This window comes from Phyllobates terribilis, unplaced genomic scaffold (genome assembly GCF_046119375.1).
Source record: "Phyllobates terribilis strain yellow unplaced genomic scaffold, ASM4611937v1 Scaffold_7__3_contigs__length_470593459, whole genome shotgun sequence".
Taxonomy (NCBI): domain Eukaryota; kingdom Metazoa; phylum Chordata; class Amphibia; order Anura; family Dendrobatidae; genus Phyllobates; species Phyllobates terribilis.
Window position 1 is genome coordinate 75,596,772 of NW_027362767.1, and position 14,796 is coordinate 75,611,567.

The 14,796-nt window shown below is 50.3% G+C and overlaps 1 protein-coding gene across 1 annotated transcript; it reads left to right on the forward strand.

Moving 5' to 3' along the window:
* The first annotated feature begins 200 nt into the window (after window positions 1-200).
* LOC141155357 (protein mono-ADP-ribosyltransferase PARP9-like) lies at window positions 201-749 on the forward strand. Its single transcript, XM_073642235.1, has one exon. The coding sequence runs from the start codon at window positions 201-203 to the stop codon at window positions 747-749; it is 549 nt and encodes a 182-aa protein (XP_073498336.1).
* Window positions 750-14,796: the final 14,047 nt, after the last annotated feature.

Consider the following 14,796-nt stretch of genomic DNA (forward strand, 5'->3'; position numbering starts at 1 on the left):
TACCTCACAGCCTCTCTTACAGCCAACCGCACACCTGTATGGAACGGTGGCCAATGAATCAAGGAGGGGCTCAATCTGGGGGGGAGGGGGACACCAACATCACAGGAAGCACAAAGGGGAGGGAATGTTGGCAACCCATTTTTGAAAAAGAACTTCCTGAGGGACCCTTGTTAGTGGTGGGTAAGGGTGACATAACAACAATGGAAACAGACGCTATTGTTAATGCTGCCAACCCTCGGTTAGAGCACAACGGAGGTGTGGCTAGAGCTATAGTGGAAGCAGGAGGGACGACTATTCAAACTGATAGTCGAATCATTGTTGAGTCGCGTGGTCAGATAGCTGTTGGGGACATAGCGTTGACTAAATCTGGCAATCTTCCTTGTAGAATGATCATACACGCTGTAATCCCTACTTTTGACCCTATTCATCCAGATGTCAGTGCTCGACAACTATGCGCGGCAATAACTCGTATCTTAGAGTATGCGTATATTAGTGAGCAGATTGAGACCTTGACAATTCCTGCCATTGGTGTTGGCATCTTCGGGTTCCCTGTTCATGCGTGTGCAAGGGAAATTGTTGGAATTATAATGAACAAGTGTAGCCCCCCAAGCATTTGCTGTCTCTCCGAAATCAGGTTAATTAGTAATGAGGACAGAACTGTTAAAGCTTTCAAGACTGCCTGCATCACCTGGACTCCACCCCATGATATAGGAGCTGCCAAAATAGAGCCCCTCATTCCAGGACTGTAACCTCCTTTTGCTCCTCATACACAAGTAATTACACCTGTACTTCCGGTGCCATCTCTACTCCCGCCTCAGGTGCCACCACCAACCGTGCCAATGCCCACGTCTGAGGAGCCCACCCTTTATGTCAAGTTTACACCCCAGCAAGCTGCTACTTTGCTGAACCAACTCCCAGATCCAGAAAAACAGCCGATGCCTTTCTATAGAAGCATGCTTCAAATCCAAAGGAATTACTCAGCCACATGGCAAGATCAAATTTCCCTGGCAAATCTTAAAGCAGGCTTTGCATATTGGCCTGTTATGGACTCTGCATTTATTGATGCCTCACTTGTCAGTGACACCACATGGGACTCTGGTGTTCAGTTCTGCCAACAACTTAAGACATGGGCCTCGGATAAATTGGCTGATCAGTCAACATCTTTCAAGGACGTCACTCAAGAATCAGGGGAATCGGTGGAGAGATATCATGCTCGTTTAACTCAAATGTTTAATGACCTTGGCTTCAGTAACCAAATAAAAGTTCAATGGACACTGCTCGTTTCCTCTTTTGTTGAGGGCCTTCGGGAAGCTCTGAGGAAGCAATTTCAAGCAATTAGACCTGAATATGCTACATTGGATCCTAAGGATGTCTTAACGATAGCTAAGGGATTCGAAAAAACACTCCCTGAGAAATCTATGACAACCTCAAACAAAAAGACCCATATTCTATGGACTGATATGCAACACCAAACCCAGAAACCTCCATCATTTCGTACCAAAGATGTCTGTTTCAATTGTGGTAATACAGGTCACCAAAGACGAGATTGTAGGGCCCCTCTTCAAGGACGCAGATTCAGAAACCACAATGAGGATAATCGCAGATTCTACTATCCTCGATGCAATGACCAATACTATGAATGACCACCACAAGCTCAGATACATCCAGATACCAATCACACCGCTGTTCTGATGGATCTAAATATCCGATAGGACAAGGGCAAGCCCGTGTCCACTACTTTGGCTTCTATATCTGGTCCAATAGCCAAAGTAAGTATCAACGTTCAAGACAAACCCTTACCGTTCCTTGTGGACACTGGTGCAGCCAGAAGTGTTATCAGATTACAGGACCTGCCTTTTCCCGATCTGATATCCTCTGAAGTCGTGACATGCGTGGGAGTAGATGGCAAGCCTACTTCTAACAAGCTCACCCGCAAAATACAGGTTGGACCATACGAAGATGTATTTATGCGTCTTGTGGTGTCCCCCACTTGTCCTACTAACCTTCGGGGAGCAGACCTTCAAAAGTTAAGAGCGACCATCGCCTATTCATCAGATGGTCTCACCATCACCATCACTGACCCGCTCGATCCTAGTGAAGAGTGTCAACTTCAAGCCGCACCTCTGCTCATGATGATGGACGAAGTTGCTAACACCACCTCAAGAAGTGATGTCACAGGTCTCATCTACTCTATGGTCTACTGGCCCTGAAGATATTGGACGTCTTGCTGTACCTCCGGTACAGGTCATTCTTAAACCTGGAGCTCAACTCCCTAGGGTGCCCCAATACCCACTCAAATCTGTCCAGGAAGAGTCTTTAGGCACTCAAATCAAGGCTCTCCGGGAAAATGGGGCACTAGTCAAACTAGAAAGTCCCATTGTGCCCAATCCACATACATTGTTGTCAGAAATATCATCAGATGCAAAACGTTTCACTGTCATCGATCTGGCCAATGCTTTCTTTAGCGTACCACTACATCCAGAAGATTGGTTGGTACCTGTTTGCCTTCACTTACAGAGGATCACAATACACCTGGACGGTCTTACCACAAGGAGCACAGAACTCACCAAGTCATTTCTCTCAGGCCCTTGCCTCTTGTTTATGGCTGTGGAGAGAGACTAACCATCGAGTTGTCCTTCTTCAATATGTGGATGATCTCCTACTATGTTGTCCGGATCAGGCGACAGCTGAAGAGTCGAGTCTCAGTCTTCTTCTTGCACAACAAAACTGCAAGGTGTCCCTCAACAAAATTCAGTGGTGTCAGCCCAAAGTTGTGTTTTTAGGCCACTGTCTCTCTCCAAACCTGAAACACCTAACAGGTGAAAGGAAGCTTGCTATTGAGACCGTTCCTCTACCAAAAGGACCTAAGCAATTACAAGCTTTCTTAGGACTTATTACATATTGTCGCCAATGGATTCCAGATGCCTCAAAGCTGATGCAACCGTTGTACGATGACCTCAAGACGTCAGCTTTTCCACTACGTCGCAAATCTGTGGAAGCCTTCTACGCTCTTAAACAGGCCATACAGTCTGCACCAGCCCTTGGAATCACAAATTATCAACTACCCTTTTACTTGTTTGTAAGTGAAGTGGCAGGACATGCTTCCGAAGTCCTAGCACAGAAACAAGGGGGAAGAACAAGACCCATCGGCTATTACTCTGCCCGCCAGGACTCAGTTTCTCAAGCTTCCCCGACTTGTCTCAGAGCCGTACATGCTGCACATATGCTTCTGGACAAAAGTTCTGATATCATCTTAGGACATCCGGTTCTCTTAATGGCTCCACACGACATAAAAGCTATTGACCAAACTCAACCTAAACACCTGTCGCTACAGCGTCATATGAGACTCCAATGTTCCCTCTTGATTCTGGATAATGTCACTCTTGTCCGCTGCACCATCCTCAACTCGTCCACGCTACTTCCTCTTTCCAGGGGGGATGTGGATGATAATACTGATGCTCTCGGTGAAGACGCCTTTACACACTCAGGGGATCATGATTGTCTCGAACAGATGCAGTAAGAAGCAACCTCCAAGAGAAACGAGTCTGAAGACCCACTCCCGCATGCTAACCTGACGTTCTTCACCGATGGTTCCAGATTTGCAGATGAAACAGGAAGATTCCATACGGGATATGCCGTGGTTACACATGACCAGGTCGTCTCAGCCGGATCTCTACCACCACACATGTCTGCAGAAGAAGCGGAACTTAAGGCTTTGACAGTGGCCTGTCCTGAAGCGGTGGAGAAGGTGGTCAACATCTACACGGATTCAAGATATGCTTTCGGAGTGGCTCATGACTTTGGAAATATATGGACAGCCAGAAGATACCTCACATCCAGTGGAACTCCTGTAAAGCATGCTGCTGCCATACAAGAACTTGTGGGCTCTCTAGATCTACCTTCGGAAGTTGCGGTGATCAAGATCAAAGCTCACGGGAGATTGGATTCTCTAGAAGCAAGAGGGAACTTCTTTGCTGACAAAACAGCAAAAACTTATGCTGTGGATTCATTTAGGAAAGAGAAAGCAGTGGTGTACGTGTCTCAAGATACTGAAGGAGGGCCTCAAAGCCCTCTTATGAAGTTTATCCATTTACATCAATACAAGACACCAGATCATGAAAAGAAGTCGTGGCAAGAAGCAGGAGCTAAAAAGGATGAAGATGGAGTCTGGAGGAAGAACAAAAAGATCTGTCTACCTCGTAATCTGTACCCCTTGGTGACAGAATGGGCACACAGTATCACCCATAGAGGCAAGAATCAGATGAATGACTTGATTTGGAAGACTTATATGGCACCTGGAATTTCTACTGTCACCCAAAAATATTGCAAGTCCTGCTTTGTGTGTGCAACATGCAATCCAGCACTGCCTCAGAAAGTTACTCAGAAACATTTGGCTAACCAATCTATCCCTTTCAAAGAATTCAAATCAATCATATTCAAATTCCAAAAGTAGGGAAGTATGAGTATGTACTAGTAGTGACTGACATGTTCTCAGGATGGCCTGAAGCCTATCAAGTAACCAACATGACTGCCAGAGTGACTGTTAAGAGACTGATGACTGAGGTAGTGTGCCGATATGGAATCCCAGAGGTAATTGAGAGTGATCAAGGACCCGCATTCATTGCACTAACTAAGCAACTATGGACATTGGTAGGGGCCGATTTGGGTTTGCATACTCTGTATCACCCCCAGAGCAGTGGTAAAGTAGAAAGGCTAAATTGCACCTTGAAAAACAAAATACTGAAAGCCAGTCAGGAGGTCAAACTTCCTTGGACAGACATTTTGCCCATTGCCTTATATTCAGTCAGAAACACTCTGAGGGGTCCCACTAAACTTACAGCATATGAGATTCTTTTTGGGGGGCCTCCAAGGTTGGGTCAATATTTTCCACAACAGCTAGCCTTAGGAAGTGATACTCTTGTAAATTATGTCATTGCCCTTACTAAAGAATTGTCAGTAACACATGCACGAGTTGTAACGGGTCTGGGAGGCGGAACCTCTGAGCTACTATACAAGGGGGCGGTCCTTGTAAGGGAGCGGGTGGCGACCAGGCAGGCAGTCACAGCAGGTGACCGGGACAGTCTCTAGAAGAACGGGCAGGAGGTCACGGCAAGTGACCGGGGCAGTCTCTGGATGAACGGGCAGATGGTCACGGCAAGTGACCGGGGCAGTCTCTGGGTGAACGGGCAGATGGTAAGGGCAAGTGACCGGGGCAGTCTCTGGGTGAACGGGCAGATGGTCACGGCAAGTGACCGGGGCAGTCTCTGGGTGAACGGGCAGATGGTCACGGCAAGTGACCGGGGCAGTCTCTGGGTGAACGGGCAGATGGTCACGGCAAGTGACCGGGGCAGTCTCTGGGTAAAGGGTTAGTACGACCTGTGGCGGCTGATGGTAGACGTGAGCTCCCAGGTGAGCAGGCGAGAGTCTCTGGATAAACGGGTGATCACAGCATGTGACGGCGGAGCCTCCAGGAAGACCAACAGACAGGCGGCAGATGAGCACTCCCAGGTGAGCGGGCAGAAGTCTCTGGACAGGCGGGTGGTCACAGCACGTGACGGCAGAGCCTCCAGGAAGGCTAGCAGACAGGCAGCAGGAGTGCGCTCCCAGGTGAGCGGGCAAGCTGGTCCATAGACAGACTGACAGGAGTAGTAAGACAGACCGTCGGACCTCAGGCTAGCAGGCAGGTAGCAGGATATCAGGCAGGAATTAGACAGCAGACTGGCAGGAATCTGGCAGGTATCTGGCAGGTAACTGGCAACGGGACCTGAGGGCTGAAGCAGAGTAGTGAACAGTGCTACAACATTGCTCGGGCACCTCCATTATGGAGGAGGTGCCTTTTATATGGGAGGTCCTCCGGCAATTGGCCGGGGACTCCTTAGGACGGCGCGCGCGGTCCCTGTAAGAGAGGGGGAGCGCGCGCGCGCGCGCCCTAAGCACACTGCCGGGGAAGGAGCGCGTGCCGGAAGCAGCGGGGAGAGCAGCGCTGGAGGATGCCGCGCCAGGAGCGAGGAGGTGAGAGGGACGGCGTCTCTGCCTAGAACGGGGCAGATACGCCGATGCTACAGTACCCCCCCCTTTAGGCCCCCTCTTTTTTTGGCCAGAAAGAAATCTCTCAAGGAGAAGCGGGGCGTTGATGTTCTCCCTGGGTTCCCAAGTTCTCTCCTCAGGACCAAACCCCTTCCAATCTACCAGAAAAAAGGTCTTTCCTCTTACCCTCTTGGAGGCCAGAAAACTCTCTACCTCAAAGACGTCATCAGCGGAAACCGGAGCAGGAGAGGCACCTGGATTATTGGAAAAAGAGTTAAAGACAACGGGTTTGAGGAGAGACACATGGAAGGAGTTAGGAATCCGTAGGGTGGCCGGGAGTTTCAGTTTGTAGGCCACCGGATTTATTTGCCTGAGGATTTCGAATGGGCCGATGAAGCGAGGACCTAACTTGTAGGAGGGTATCTTGAGCCGCACATGTTTGGAGGAGAGCCAAACCTTGTCTCCCGGACGGAATTGAGGCGGATCCAGACGTCTCTTATCAGCATATCTCTTCATCCGCTCGGAGGACAGAAGAAGTGCGGATCTAGTATTTTCCCAAATGGTAGAAAACTCGCTGACAAGAGACTGCGCGGCAGGGTTGTCCACAGAGGCGGAGACGGGAAACGGAATCCGGGGGTGCTGGCCAAAGACAACAAAGAACGGGGATTTGGAAGAGGACTCGCTCTCGTGGTTATTGTAAGAGAACTCGGCCCAAGGGAGGAGGTCCACCCAATCAGAATGGTGGGCATTAATAAAGTGCCGGAGATAGCTGGTAAGGATCTGATTGATCCGCTCCACTTGACCATTGGACTGAGGGTGGTAAGCGGAGGAGAAGTCCAGGGTGACGTCCAGCAGTTTACATGTGGCTCTCCAGAAGCGCGAGGTGAACTGAACTCCTCGATCCGACACGATGTGGAGGGGTAGGCCATGAAGACGGAAGATATGGCGGATAAAGTCCTTAGCCAGCTCAGGTGCAGATGGAAGACCAGGCAGGGGAATGAAGTGGGCCATTTTAGAAAAGCGGTCAGCGACCACCCAAATGACAGTACACCCGGCAGAGACAGGAAGATCGGTAATGAAGTCCATAGCGATGTGTTGCCACGGGGCAACAGGTATGGGAAGCGGCAGGAGATGACCAGCTGGTAAGTGTCTGGGAACCTTGTTGCGGCCACAAGATGAACATGCAGAGACGAAGTCCACCACATCCTTACGCAGGGTAGACCACCAGTAATGCCGGGAAATGAGTAGGAAGGTCTTTTTTTGGCCGGCATGGCCAGCAAGTTTAGAAGAATGACCCCAGTGAAGAACCTTCTCACGGTCAGGAGGCGCCACGAACGTCTTGCCGGGTGGAAGACGAGTCAAATCCAGGGGGGCCACATTCATCACCTTGGAGGGGTCGATAATGTGCATAGGCACCTCCTCTTGGTCGGAGGACAGGAAGGATCGGGACAAGGCATCAGCTTTGACATTCTTGTCCGCCGGGCGGAAATGAAGGATGAAATCGAAGCGGGCAAAAAACAAAGACCACCGGGCCTGACATGGATTAAGTCTCTGGGCATTTTGGAGATATGCCAGGTTTTTGTGATCCGTGTAGATGATCACCGGGTATAGCCCCTTCAAGCAGGTAACGCCACTCCTCCAGCGCCAATTTAACGGCTAACAGTTCTCGGTCTCCAATGGAGTAATTGCGCTCAGAGGAGGAGAAGATTTTAGAGAAGAAGCCGCAGGTTACCATTCTCCCGGAAGAAGACTTTTGGGTGAGCACCGCTCCGGCTCCAGAGGAGGAAGCATCAACTTCCAGGTAGAACTGTTTGTTGCAGTCCGGACGGTGCAGCACAGGGGCAGAGGAGAAGGCTTGCTTCAGGGAAAGGAAGGCCTCCTCAGCTTCGGGTGGCCATACCTTGGGATTTGCTCCCTTACGGGTGAGCGCAGATATGGGCGCAGTCCGAGACGAGAAGTGAGGAATGAAGAGACGATAGTAATTAGCGAAGCCCAGGAATCGCTGTATCGCCTTCAAGCCCTCCGGCCGGGGCCACTTTAGGACAGCAGAGAGCTTCTCGGGATCCATTCGCAAACCCGTCTGGGAGATAACGTAGCCCAGAAATGGAAGAGAGGTCTGCTCAAAAAGGCACTTCTCGTATTTAGCATAGAGGTGGTTCTGCCTGAGCCTCAGCAGGACCTGACGAACATCCCTCCGGTGTGAGGGAAGATCCGGAGAGAAGACCAAGATATCGTCCAAGTATACCACCACGCAGGAGTAAAGAAGGTCACGGAAGATGTCGTTGACCAGTTCTTGGAAGACGGCGGGAGCATTGAAGAGACCGAAGGGCATCACACGGTACTCATAGTGTCCGTCACGGGTATTAAATGCCGTTTTCCACTCGTCTCCCTGACGGATACGGACCAGGTTATACGCTCCACGTAGATCCAGCTTGGAAAAGATCCTGGCGCCTTTAAGGCGATCAAATAACTCGGAGATGAGCGGAAGGGGGTATTTATTTTTAACCGTGATCTGATTGAGTCCTCTATAGTCAATACAGGGGCGTAGCGAGCCATCTTTTTTTTTGACAAAGAAGAATCCGGCTCCAGCCGGGGAAGTAGACTTCCGGATGAATCCCCTGGCCAGATTCTCCTCTATGTACTCAGACATGGCCCGGGTTTCGGCCGCAGACAACGGATAAATACGCCCACGGGGTGGAGTGGCGCCAGGAACCAGGTCAATCGGGCAATCATATGGCCTATGAGGTGGCAATGTCTCTGCTTCCTTCTTACCAAAGACATCAGCATAGGTCCAGTAAGGAGCCGGAAGACCGGGTAAGTTAGCTGGGGTAGGTGGAGGACGAACCGGACGAACCGGAACCAGGCAGGTCTTATGGCAGTCCGGTCCCCACCGGAGTACTTCACCGGAATGCCAGTTCAACACGGGTTCGTGTGTTTGGAGCCAAGGTAGACCTAGCAATAGGGAGTGGGAGAGTCCGGGCAACACATGGAAGGAGATTACCTCAGAGTGCAGCATTCCCACCTGCAGGGTTATGGGTTCCGTGGCGAGCAGGATGGTCACCGGAAGGAGTCTTCCATCCACTGAGGCGACCGACAAGGGTTCAGCCAGAGACTTGGTGGGAATACGGTATTTCTCAACCAGGGACTGGGAGATGAGGTTTCCAGCGGATCCAGAATCCAGGTGGGCGAGTTCAAAGTGACGGGTCTCTCCCCAGGAGATAGATACAGACAAAGTCAGGGTTGGAGAGGATTTATTTTTGTCTAGGGCGACCTCTCCGAGCGGTCCTAGACACTGGAGTTTCCCGGCCTCTCCGGGCAGGAACGAATCAAGTGCTCCTTTCTGCCACAATAGAAGCAGCTCCCCTCGGCTCGGCGAGACTCCTGGCGAGATTTGACCATCTTGGTCTGGTCGACCTGCATGGGCTCGGGTGAGTGTGCCCGGGGAGTGACAGAAGAGGAGACAGGTTTCTGGTAAGTAGGAGCTAGGCGAGGAAACCTTCTCTCTCGGGTGGTCTCTTTGGTGCGTTCTTGAAACCGGATGTCAATCCGGGTAGCCAACGACACCAGGTCATCCAGGGTGGTAGGAATATCCCGACCGGCGAGCTCATCTTTAATCCGACCGGAAAGGCCCTCCCAGAAGACGGACACCAGGGCCTCATTATCCCAGGCAAGCTCAGAAGCGAGGGTGCGGAACCGTATGGCATATTGGCCCACGGTGAGACTCCCTTGACGGAGACGTAGCAAAGAGGAGGCAGATGAGTTTTTTCGTCCCGGTTCATCGAAGACTCTCCGGAAAGCAATGAGGAAAGACGACAGGTCGGACACCAGGGGATCCCCTCTCTCCCACAGGGGGTTAAGCCATGCCAGTGCCTCACCAGTGAGATGGGACATGATGAATGCCACTTTGGCCCGGTCGGAGATAAAGTGGTGAGTCAAGAGTTCAAAGTGCAGGGTGCACTGGTTTATGAAGCCCCGAGCTTGAGCGGGGTCCCCTCCGAAGCGAGGAGGTGCAGACAGCCGGGGTCCGAGACAGGATGCCATGGTATTGGTGGGCAACGGTGCTGCCGGGGTGCGAGTCGTGACACTAGCGGTGGTTGCTGGTGGAGCAGACAGTGTGTCCAGGCGGGAGTTGACATTCCGCAGGTGGTTCAGGATGGACTCCTGCTGGGATCTCTGACGGGAGAGTTCATGGTATAGGTCAGAGAGCGAGGGAGCTTGGGTGCCACCGGGTTCCATGGCCCGAGCAAACTGTAACGGGTCTGGGAGGCGGAACCTCTGAGCTACTATACAAGGGGGCGGTCCTTGTAAGGGAGCGGGTGGCGACCAGGCAGGCAGTCACAGCAGGTGACCGGGACAGTCTCTAGAAGAATGGGCAGGAGGTCACGGCAAGTGACCGGGGCAGTCTCTGGATGAACGGGCAGATGGTCACGGCAAGTGACCGGGGCAGTCTCTGGGTGAACGGGCAGATGGTCAGGGCAAGTGACCGGGGCAGTCTCTGGGTGAACGGGCAGATGGTCACGGCAAGTGACCGGGGCAGTCTCTGGGTGAACGGGCAGATGGTCACGGCAAGTGACCGGGGCAGTCTCTGGGTGAACGGGCAGATGGTCACGGCAAGTGACCGGGGCAGTCTCTGGGTAAAGGGTTGGTACGACCTGTGGCGGCTGATGGTAGACGTGAGCTCCCAGGTGAGCAGGCGAGAGTCTCTGGATAAACGGGTGATCACAGCATGTGACGGCGGAGCCTCCAGGAAGACCAACAGACAGGCGGCAGATGAGCGCTCCCAGGTGAGCGGGCAGAAGTCTCTGGACAGGCGGGTGGTCACAGCACGTGACGGCAGAGCCTCCAGGTAGGCTAGCAGACAGGCAGCAGGAGTGCGCTCCCAGGTGAGCGGGCAAGCTGGTCCATAGACAGACTGACAGGAGTAGTAAGACAGACCGTCGGACCTCAGGCTAGCAGGCAGGTAGCAGGATATCAGGCAGGAATTAGACAGCAGACTGGCAGGAAACTGGCAGGTATCTGGCAGGTAACTGGCAACGGGACCTGAGGGCTGAAGCAGAGTAGTGAACAGTGCTACAACATTGCTCGGGCACCTCCATTATGGAGGAGGTGCCTTTTATATGGGAGGTCCTCCGGCAATTGGCCGGGGACTCCTTAGGACGGCGCGCGCGGTCCCTTTAAGAGAGGGGGAGCGCGCGCGCGCCCTAAGCACACTGCCGGGGAAGGAGCGCGTGCCGGAAGCAGCGGGGAGAGCAGCGCTGGAGGATGCCGCGCCAGGAGCGGGGAGGTGAGAGGGACGGCGTCTCTGCCTAGAACGGGGCAGAGACGCCGATGCTACATGAGTTTTATCATCCATTCCTGATCCAGATTTTAATGAAGGTACTCACACTTTCCAACCTGGTGACTACGTGCTAGCAAAGAAGTTCACCAGAAAGACATCCCTGGAGTTGAGATTTGAGGGTCCCTACCAAGTGCTCCTGACCACTCCTACTTCAGTCAAACTTGAAGGAAGACCGACGTTGATACACGCCTCCCACTGCAAGAAGTTCATGCCTCCATCAGAGCCTTCAACATAATGTTGCATATCTTTTACTTTGTGTGTTGTGCCATTCTATACTCAAATACAGATGGCAAGTTGGACCCGTGTGCGTTAGTCGCAACTCGTGAAGGGAAAAGTCATGTTAAACAATGTAAAAAGCTTATGAAGTTGTGCAGAATGCCAGAAGGGGGGAGGTTACAGCCCCTGGAGTGGAAGAGTGTCTTAACCCCTTTACAGCCCATGACGTACTAATACGCGTCTGTGCCCTGGGCTTTAAGAGCCTGACCCGTATTAGTACGTCATCGCGATCGCGCGGTCACACAGGCTGTGTGGGCGCGATCGCCGCCAGGTGTCAGCTGATTGTCACAGCTGACACCCGGTACTATGTGCAGGGAGCGGTCCCGCACCGCTCCCGACACATTAACCCCCGCAATGCTGCGATCGAAGTCGCAAGGGGAGGTGATCGGTATACTCACCTCCTCTTCCGGCCTCCAGCGCTGTCTGCCGCGGCTTCCCAGGTGTTGCCATGACGACCCGATGTCGTCATGACAACATCCGGGTCACCAGGCAGCAGGAACATTGTTTGGTCATGCGCAGTCCACGACCACACAATGTTCTCACTGTGCAGCGTTGACTGCCTGCATGGCACAGGTATGGTGCTCCATCCCTATGCTGTGCAGGCGATCAGAATAAAAAAAAGTTAAAGTCCCAGAGTGGGGCAAAGTATAAAAGTGTAAAAACTCTCAGAAAGTGAAAAAAAAAAAAATTGTAAAAATATTTAAAAAATAAAAATAAAAAATAATCCACCAAAAATAAAAATATAATGTACCCATCAATAAATATTATTATGAAAAAAAAGCAAACAAACAATAAAAGTACACATATTTGGTATCGCCGCGTCCGGAACGACCTTACCTATAAAACTATCCCACTAGTTAACCCCTTCAGTGAACACGGTAAAAAAATAAAATAAAAAACAAAGCAAAAAATAATGCTTTATCATCATACCGCCAAACAAAAAATGGAATAACACGCGATCAAAAAGACGAATATAAATAAAAATGGTACCACTGAAAACGTCATCTTGTCCCGCAAAAAAACAAGCTGTCATACAGCTCCATCATCCGAAAATTAAAAAAGTTATAGCTCTCAGAATAAAGCAATGCAAAAAAATAATTTTTTCTATAAAATAGCTTTTATTGTGTAAAAGCGCCAAAACATAGAAAAACAATATAAATGTGGTACCGTTGTAAACATGCTGACCCAAAGAATAAAGCTACCTTATCAATTTTACCACACGTGGAACAGAATAAAAAAAACAAAAAAAAACAATTCCTGACTATTACTCTGCCCGTCAGGACTCAGTTTCTCAAGCTTCCCCGACTTGTCTCAGAGCCGTACATGCTGCACATATGCTTCTGGACAAAAGTTCTGATATCATCCGGACATCCGGTTCTCTTAATGGCTCCACACGACATAAAAGCTATTGACCAAACTCAACCTAAACACCTGTCGCTACAGCGTCATATGAGACTCCAATGTTCCCTCTTGATTCCGGATAATGTCACTCTTGTCCGCTGCACCATCCTCAACTCGTCCACGCTACTTCCTCTTTCCAGGGGGGATGTGGATGATAATACTGATGCTCTCGGTGAAGACGCCTTTACACACTCAGGGGATCATGATTGTCTCGAACAGATGCAGTAAGAAGCAACCTCCAAGAGAAACGAGTCTGAAGACCCACTCCCGCATGCTAACCTGACGTTCTTCACCGATGGCTCCAGATTTGCAGATGAAACAGGAAGATTCCATACGGGATATGCCGTGGTTACACATGACCAGGTCGTCTCAGCCAGACCTCTACCACCACACATGTCTGCACAAGAAGCGGAACTTAAGGCTTTGACAGTGGCCTGTCCTGAAGCGGCGGAGAAGGTGGTCAACATCTACACGGATTCAAGATATGCTTTCGGAGTGACTCATGACTTTGGCAATATATGGGCAGCCAGAAGATACCTCACATCCAGTGGAACTCCTGTAAAGCATGCTGCTGCCATACAAGAACTTGTGGGCTCTCTAGATCTACCTTCGGAGGTTGCGGTGATCAAGATCAAAGCTCACGGGAGATTGGATTCTCTAGAAGCAAGAGGGAACTTCTTTGCTGACAAAACAGCAAAAACTTATGCTGTGGATTCATTTAGGAAAGAGAAAGCAGTGGTGTACGTGTCTCAAGATACTGAAGGAGGGCCTCAAAGCCCTCTTATGAAGTTTATCTATTTACATCAATACAAGACACCAGATCATGAAAAGAAGTCGTGGCAAGAAGCAGGAGCTAAAAAAGATGAAGATGGAGTCTGGAGGAAGAACAAAAAGATCTGTCTACCTCGTAATCTGTACCCCTTGGTGACAGAATGGGCACACAGTATCGCCCATAGAGGCAAGAATCAGATGAATGACTTGATTTGGAAGACTTATATGGCACCTGGAATTTCTACTGTCACCCAAAAATATTGCAAGTCCTGCTTTGTGTGTGCAACATGCAATCCAGCACCGCCTCAGAAAGTTACTCAGAAACATTTGGCTAACCAATCTATCCCTTTCAAAGAATTCAAATCAATCATATTCAAATTCCAAAAGTAGGGAATTATGAGTATGTACTAGTAGTGACTGACATGTTCTCAGGATGGCCTGAAGCCTATCAAGTAACCAACATGACTGCCAGAGTGACTGTTAAGAGACTGATGACTGAGGTAGTGTGCCGATATGGAATCCCAGAGGTAATTGAGAGTGACCAAGGACCCGCATTCATTGCAGCACTAACTAAGCAACTATGGACATTGGTAGGGGCCGATTTGGGTTTGCATACTCCGTATCACCCCCAGAGCAGTGGTAAAGTAGAAAGGCTAAATTGCACCTTGAAAAACAAAATACTGAAAGCCAGTCAGGAGGTCAAACTTCCTTGGACAGACATTTTGCCCATTGCCTTATATTCAGTCAGAAACACTCCGAGGGGTCCCACTAAACTTACAGCATATGAGATTCTTTTTGGGGGGCCTCCAAGGTTGGGTCAATATTTTCCACAACAGCTAGCCTTAGGAAGTGATACTCTTGTAAATTATGTCATTGCCCTTACTAAAGAATTGTCAGTAACACATGCACGAGTTTTATCATCCATTCCAGATCCAGATTTTAATGAAGGTACTCACACTTTCCAACCTGGTGACTACGTGCTA

Bases quoted from the DNA above. Each gene is read 5' to 3' on its own strand.
- LOC141155357 (XM_073642235.1), top strand. From the start codon at position 201: ATGGAAACAGACGCTATTGTTAATGCTGCCAACCCTCGGTTAGAGCAC.